Source organism: Sceloporus undulatus, chromosome 6, assembly GCF_019175285.1.
Source record: "Sceloporus undulatus isolate JIND9_A2432 ecotype Alabama chromosome 6, SceUnd_v1.1, whole genome shotgun sequence".
NCBI classification, from domain to species: Eukaryota; Metazoa; Chordata; class Lepidosauria; order Squamata; family Phrynosomatidae; genus Sceloporus; species Sceloporus undulatus.
The window spans coordinates 1668693-1676916 of NC_056527.1; the positions used below are offsets into that span (position 1 = coordinate 1668693).

Consider the following 8224-nt stretch of genomic DNA (forward strand, 5'->3'; position numbering starts at 1 on the left):
GATGCGCAAATTTACAGCGCTTTATAAATAAAGTTTAATAATAATAATAGAAAGGGGGATCCCTCAGTGCGGCTTCCATTATCATGGTTCTGGGCTAGAAACACTTTTTCCCCCCAAATCCTTTATTAATATTATAAATAAATGTTAAAAATACACCACTACTAGCATTTAAACGTATGACATATAACGTCTCCCCTCAGGAAACGTTTAAACACGCAAAAAGAAGACACGTGTCTGAGGTAACGTGGGAACGGATCCCTCAAAAACAAGGCCCCGCAAAGGAGGCCTAGAAGAAGCCTCGAGGTTTCCTGTCCCCTCCCTGCCGGGCTAGGAGCCCAAAAGGGAAGCCCAGAGTCCCGCCCCCTCGCGAGGCGACCAAGGCCAGGCCGACGATCGCCAATCATGGCCGACGCTGGCGCCGCTGGAAAAGCCGTCCCTGAGGTAAATGGCGGCCGTTTCGTTTTTCCCGCGCAAAATTCTCCTCAGGGAATGAATGCTCCTCCTCAGGTCTCTGAGGGGAAGGGTAAAATGCCGTTTGGGAGGGTTTTTTTTAAAGGGCGTGGGGGGGTCTCTTTTTAGGGGGGAAATATCATTTTTAAACATATATAACTTTTAAAAATCGTTTAAAAAGAACAATAACATCAAAAAGGGCAAAGCAACAGCAAGGATTGGCCTAATATTTGTTGTTATTTTGCGCCTTTTCCGATTTAAAGCGACCTTGAGGGAAAAACTATCAATGAAATTTGGTTTAGCAATGCTTTTCACGCTTCCTGGTTCAAGGCTATGGAATTCTGGGAACTGGAGTTTGTTGTGGGCCCAGAGCGGAGGGCCCCACAACAAACTCCAATTCCCAGAATTCCATAGCCTTGAACCAGCAAGAATTAAAGCTCTGCTCTGGGCCCCACAATAAACTCCAGTTCCCAGAATTCCATAGCTTTGAGACAGGAAGAGGTGAATCTCTCCTCAGGATAACAACTCCCAAGATCCCCACCAAAACACAGCCAAGGTGGCTGGGAGAGTGACTCTGGGCGTGTAGGCTGCATCTGCATTGCAGAATTTAATCCAGTTTGACTCCACTTTAACTGCCCTGGCTCAATGCTAAGGAACTCTGGGAACTGTAGTTTTGTGAGACTTTTAGTCTTCTTTGTCAGAGTATTCAGGTGCCAAAACAAACTACAGTTCCCATAATTCCATGATGGAATTCCATAATTCCTTGAGCCAGGGCAGTTAAAGTGGTCTCAAACTGTATTATTTCTCCAGTGCAGACACAGCCTATCCAAAACACACTGCAGAAATCATCCAGTTTGAGACCACTTTAACTGCCCTGGCTCAGTGCTAGGGAATCCTGGGAATTGGAGTTTGTTTTGGCACCAGAGCTCTCTGACAAGGACGGCTAAAGGTCTACAAAACTACGGTTCCCAGAATTCCCTAGCACTGAGCCAGGGCAGTTAAAGCGGTCTCAAACTGGATGATTTCTGCAGCCTGTTTTGGACCGTTGTCTTAAAATCCATGTGTTTTTGTTTAAGTTCTCATTGAATGTTTGGAAATGATGTATTCCGCTTCAAGTCATTTCTGACTCTGGCGACCCTAAGGCCAACCTGTCATGGGGCTTTCTTGGCTTTTGCCATTGCTGTCCTTGAGGCTGAGAGGAGGTGACTTGCCCATGTGCTTTCATTGAAGTCCTCTGAACACATGTTTGGAAATCATTTTTAAAGTGCGGTGTTTCCTATTTCAGGCGCCGGTGAGGTTTGAGGATGTGGTCGTTTATTTCCTCAGAGACGAATGGAAGACACTGGAAAAGTGGCAGAAGGATCTGTACTGGAAGGTGCTGAAGGATAACTATGAAGCCTTGGTCCTTGTGGGTAAGGAAGGTCCAATGGCTGAGAAAGAAAGCCTTCGAAAGGGTCTTGGTGCCTGCAAATAGGAAACGCCAAGCCGCTTTCCTCAGATGGTCCCACTGTTTCATCTGTTGCTTCAGATCCTAGTCTCTGGAGCAGCAGAAAACAAGCTTGCTCCCTCCTCAATGTGACATCCCTCCAAATATTTAAACAGGGCTCTCATATCACCTCTTAACCTTCTCTTCTCCAGGCTAAACATCCCCATCCCCTAAGTCTTTCCTCATAGGGCAGTGATGTCCAAATTCTGGCCCTCCAGGTGTTTTGGACTTCAGCTCCCAGAAGCCTCAGCCATCTTGGCTAATGGTCTGGGATTCTGGGAGCTGAAGTCCAAGAACCTGGAGGGCCACAGTTTGGACATAGGGCTTTATGGTTTCCAGACCCTTCACCATTTTGGTGGCCCTCCCTTGGACACGCTCCAGTTTCCCAACATCCTTTTTGAATTGTTATGCCCACAACTGGACACAAGATTATTCCAAGTGAGGCCTGACCAAAGCAGAATGGATTGGCACTATTACTTCCCTTGATCTAGACGCTAGACTTCTGTTGATGTAGCCTAAAATCACATTGGCCTTTTTAGCTGCCTCATTGCACTGTTGACTCGTGTTCACCTTGCGCTCTACTAGGACTCCTAGATCCCTTTCACACGTAGAAATCTCCTTACACCAGGTGTCCCCCATAATCCTATATCTGTGCATTTCATTTTGTTCTGCCTAAGTACAGTATCTTACCTTTCTCCATGTTGAAATTCATTTTGTTAGCTTCGGCCCAACTTTCTAGTCTATTCAGGTCATTTTGAATTTTGATCCTGTCCTCTGGGATAGTTCCTCCTTATTTGGTGTCATCTGCAAATTTGACAAGCATGTCTTCTGTCCTTTTATCCAAGTTATTGATAAAGATGTTGAATAGCAAACTGGCCCCAGGACAGAGCCCCACTGGACACCTCACTGGTCACTTCTCTCCAGGATGAAGAGGAGCCATTCTTGAGCACCCTTTGCTTTCGGTCAGTCAGCCAATTACAAATCCACTTAACAGTTACTTACATGGTTCTTCTCCAGAAGAACTGGAGAAGGCATGCGGAATGGCAATCATTGGAACAACTGCAGCACATCAATATCTTCTAAGCCTTTCTTGGCATCACAGTGTTTGCTTGGTTGCTCACCTAATGTCTTCTCTGCGTGTTTCTTTCTTTGTGAGCAGGACATCCAGTCACCAAAGCAGATGTCCTTGCATGGATTGAACGGCATGAACGTCAAAATGGCAACAAAGCTCAGCCTTCCAAAGCTAGTACGGGTTCTGGATTTCTTTGTCCATGTGAGTAAAAGTAGTCTTTTGGAGGAACACGTTAGCCCGAAATTTGTGATCTGAGATCTCTTTCCCCAGTTTCGCCACCTTCACAAGAGTGTCTGGTTGCAAATGAAGCGGGGGGGCCTCCTTTCCCCTCTGCATCTACACTGTAGAAATAATTCAGTTTGACACCACTTTAACTACCACAGCTCAATCCTATCGGATCCTGTGGTTTGTAGTTTGGCAAGGCAGAGAAGGCTAAAGACCTTGCGAAACTACAAATCTCAGGATTCTATGGGATGGAGCTAAAGCACTTAAACTGGTGTCAAATTGCGTTTTTCTACAGTGTAGACGCCCCCTGCTCCCAACCTCTGGAACTCTCTTCCTAGAGAGGTTACACTTGGTACTTCCATGGTGGCAGGTGAAGGCTCCTTTATTCAGACAGATTTTGGTGAACTGATTGTTTACTAGAAAAGCGCTTTTAATAGTGTTTATCTGTATGGACATTTAACCTGTTGCTGTTTTATTTTAATGTTTCTTGAATACCAGTTGTAATAAAAAGTTAGGAGGGAGAGTCCTGGAAAAGGTGCTGGGTATATGGAAGGGAAGAAGACTGCGCACCTGACCCTCCCTATCGACAGGAATAGATGTATACACACACACACACACACATTTTAATTGTTATTAAAATATTTATATCCCACCTTATATCCAATTTAGTACAACGAATAACAATAACAATTATTTTTAAGAACTAGAAATATATTAAACCACATGGCACTTAAAGACCCAGCGTGATGCAGTGGTTTCAGTGTTGACCTTTGACTCTGGGGAACAGGGTTCAATTCCCAGCTTGGCCATGAAACCCACTGGGTGACCATGGGCAAGTCACACTCTCTCAGCCTCAAGGGAAGACAATGGCAATCCTTCTCTGAACAAATCTTGCCAAGAAAACCCCATGATACAGTCACCTTAGGGTTGCCATAAGTCTGAAACGACTTGAAGGCACACAACAAACAACAAAGCACATAATAAAACCAGACAATTTAAAATAATTTAATAATTTAGCACATGTACAAATTAGATAAAATTGGTTAGGACCTGGGGGCTTTAATAATGAAGCATGACTTTGACTTGGCTCTGGAATGATGCTTGTGTGGCAAGAGTTGAGCCTCTGAAGAGAGGATATTTTGTCATCAGGGTGTCACAGCAAGGAAGGTTCTGAAGAAATACATCAGGAAGCACTTGGTAAAGTATTGTAAGTGCCTTAAAAAAGAAACAAACCCACTGCTAGCCTTTCCTCTGATTTGTAAGAATATATAGCTGTTTATGTCATGTGGTTGTGACACTTTGTACTTTCATAATATACACAGCTGATAAAAGGCAGATACTCTGGTCACCTCTGGTTTGATAGCAGGTGGTTTATGTAATACTTTAACTCTTTCCCTTTCAGTTAGACCTGTGGAAGTACAGACCCCTGTAAAATGGGAAAACTACAAATTAAAAAACACATTTATCTTACCTGAGAGACCATCTCTTTAGCAATCTCTTGATCCTTGAGCGCAACTCTATAGTCAATCCCTGCCATAGGATTGTGCTGGAGGGCCCTACAAATGCCTAGAAAAGTGTTCTCTCTAGGCATCTCTAGATTCTCCAGCATGACTCTATGGTCAACCTCTGGTGGAAGTTGACCATACAGTTGCTCTCAAAGACCGAGAGATCCCTAAAGAGTACATATTAATCAAATCCATGAATAATCAAAGCCGCAAAAGTCAAAGCTGCAAATGTGGAGGGCCAACTGTGTGCCTATTTGACGCCATGCCTAGCAGATATCCAGGTTCCTGGAATAGGGGTTTAATAAGCATGAGCCTGTGGGACTTGGGCTTTCACAACTTCCTATTGGGTTGTCATCTTTGTGCCCTTCCTTTTAGTTCGCTAATAAATTCATATTGTCTGTTTATTCCAGCAAACCAGAGACATGGACAGATGTGCCACAAAGAAAGTATCAAACAGGCAGGATCTCCTCAGGTGATTTGTGATCGATCCAAGGCAGACCCAGCCCCACATAATGGAATTCGGAGAAGCCATCGCCAAAGATTATCCATACCATCCAAACAGCATGAATGTGAAGAATGTGGCAAGACGTTCCGGTTGAAAATCCTGCTTCAAATACACCAGGAGACCAAAGCAAGGAAAGAGTCTTTTCCTTGCCCCGAGTGCAAGACCTGCTTTTTTACCTCCTCACGTTTGAAGGTGCATCGGAGGACCCACTTTCAGGGTTTTAGAAGGAAAGAGAAACGCCGTCTTCAGGAGAATCAGCTGAATGCGCATTGTGAAAACTACCAAGCCCTGGTGCACTGGTGCAGGGACTGCAGACAAGGCTTCCGTAGATACTTCGACCTCCTCCAGCACAAAAAAAGCCATGAGGTGGCAGAGCCCTGGCTGTGTGCTGAATGTGGGGTTGTTTTCACGTCCCAGGGCGATGTCGCGATGCATGAGGAGCGCCATTTAGAAGAAGTGATGCATGAGCATGTTGCATGTGGCCAGAACTGTATCTGTGAGCCTTCCCTTCAGCTGCATTTCGCATCCCAGACTGATGGGAACAAGGTTGGCTCGGAAGATCACAAGCAGCTGCCCCGGAAATTTTATGGCAAAGAGGGGAAACCCTTTTCATGTGTTCACTGTGGGTCACAGTTCCAATTAGAAGTGAATTTGGGAATGCATTACAGATACTGCCTTATGGGGAAACAGCTGAAGTGGGGAGCAAATGACGCCCCTCAGAACCTGAAGGTTCAAACTGGACAAGGAAACAGTGACCTCTTGCATTCTCAGCATCCCTCACAAACATCTGCTCAGCGCTCTTGCCCAGATCCTGGCAAGTCCATGTCCCACAGGCGTCATCAGAAAGGAGGCAAGCAGCAAGACAGTGCCAAGCCCAACCCAAGTGTTCCCTCAGCAGGCAATTATGATGATCCTCCGAAAACTTGTGCAACAAAGAAGCTTCACAAGTGCCACAACTGTGAGAAGGCATTTGTTTATAAGTGGCAGCTGGCTATTCACCTGAAAAGCCACGGCACGGGGAAAGGCGTTGTGTGTAAAAGTAGTCTTTGGAGCCACCGCCGGACCCACCAGGGGGAAGCATCATATAAAGAGGAAGATTATCAGAAGAACCTTGTCCCAGCTGCCAATCGCAGCATGGACAAAGAGAAGACTCTTCATCCATGTGACAAGTGTGGCAGAAGCCTTACCCTGTCATATATGCCTGACCATCAGGCCTTTCATGCGGGAGTGAGATACAAGTGCCTTTTTTGTGGGAAGATCTTCAACTTCAAGAGCGGAGCGCTTTCACACCTCAAGCACCACAAAGTGGAGGGCGGGGTTTGCTCCTGCCCCAAATGTAAGGGGAGTGGTGGGCTTCCATCTGAGGACTGTCTCTGCAGGATACAAAAGATCCGCATCGCCCCTGGGCTTCAGGCGCAAGATGACTAAGGAAATAGTCTACATACAAAGTGTGGCAAGAGAACATCTTCCACAAATTGCCTTAATGTTTGGTGGCCTGTCCACTTGGGAGAGAAGCAGCCCTCTAGGTCAGAGAATAAGAAGAACCCCCATTTGAAACTAGAAGGCAAACCATTTCAGAATACCCTCCCATAGCCCTTCATATGCAGAAAGGATGCATGGGTGGACTTCTTTTCCAATGTGCTGAATGTGGCAGGGACTTCATTCACAGGTTTTCTCAAAGCATTCCAAAAAGCATGAGTGACTCTCCTCAGACTTGCTGTATAAACTCATAATCAGGGATAGCCGTGTTGGCCATATAACAAAGTATGGTATCATCCAAAATCCACAAGACCGTGATACCATTGTTGGGCCAACCAAAATGCACATTATGCACGTTGTAAGCTTAGGATCTCAGGCAGTAGCTTTTTGTCTTGCAAATGGAGGTTAAAGTTGGTTTGCTGGACTGAATCTCCCAGCACCCACATGACCAGAAGGATGAGGGTCCCGCCTGCATGAATACCCCGCCATGCCATCTGAACTAAGGACTACAACTACAACGTCTTGCCTCATTTTGAACACTTTTGTCAGGTGAAGAAACCAGGGGAGCTTAGAAAGCTTGCAATGTGTAGAATGTGCAATTTGGTTGCCCAATAAAGGTGTCACTCTCTTGTGGATTTTGGATGATACTGTGTATACTCAGGTGTAAGTATAGAAATTTTACCCCAAAAAATTAACCCCCCCAAAACTGGGTCACATTTTGTTTGGCCCAATAAAGGTACACTTACATCTCTGTATCCACAGATTTTTTTTATCCACAGATTCTATGATTCTAAGCACCCAGAGCATGAAAAAATTATATACTGTGTGTGTGTGTTTCCAAAAAGCAACGTTGATTTTGCCTTATACTCATGTATATGTCTAGAAAGTTTACACAAAAAATTGATGCAAACTATCTAGGTCGCATTATCCAGGTGTCAATGTAAATACTGCACCTTAACTCTTATCATAAAAAGGAACCGTCCCCTTTTCTGGGTGTAGTACTGTAGTGAAAGAATCATAGAATTGTAGAATTGGAAGAGACCACAAGGGCCATCCAGTCCACCCCCATTCTGCCATGCAGGAACTCTCAATCAAAGCATCCCCATGAACAGATGGCCATCCAGCCTCTGCTTAAAGAGCTCCAAGGAAGGATACTCCACTACACTCTGAGGAAGGAGTGTCTTCCACTGTCAAACAGCCCTCACTGTCAGGAGGTTCCTCCTAATGTTGTGATGGAAGCTCTTTTCTTGCAGCTTGCATCCCTTGCTCTAGTCTCTGGAGCAGCAGAAAACAAGCTTGCTCCGTCCTCAATATGACACCCCTTGAAATATTTAAACAGGGCTATCATATCACCTCTTAACCTTCTCTTCTCCAGACTAAACATCCCCAGCTCCATAAGTCTCTCCTGATAAGGCTTCATGGTTTCCAGGCCCTTCATAATTTTAGTCGCCCTCCTTTGGACACACTCCAGTTTCTCAATGTCCTTTTTGAATTCTGGTGCC

At 45.1% G+C, this 8224-nt stretch overlaps 1 protein-coding gene across 2 annotated transcripts; it reads left to right on the forward strand.

Moving 5' to 3' along the window:
- The first annotated feature begins 200 nt into the window (after positions 1-200).
- LOC121933136 (zinc finger protein 585A-like) lies at positions 201-7843 on the forward strand. 2 transcript variants are annotated; one of them, XM_042472466.1, is made up of 4 exons: positions 201-441; positions 1736-1862; positions 3096-3209; positions 5149-7843. In XM_042472466.1, the coding sequence occupies exons 1-4, from the start codon at positions 403-405 to the stop codon at positions 6669-6671; spliced, it is 1803 nt and encodes a 600-aa protein (XP_042328400.1). In that variant the 5' UTR covers positions 201-402; the 3' UTR covers positions 6672-7843. The 2 variants fall into 2 exon arrangements, with proteins under 2 accessions (XP_042328400.1, XP_042328399.1); XM_042472465.1 differs by having other exon boundaries at positions 388-507.
- The last annotated feature ends 381 nt before the right edge of the window (positions 7844-8224 follow it).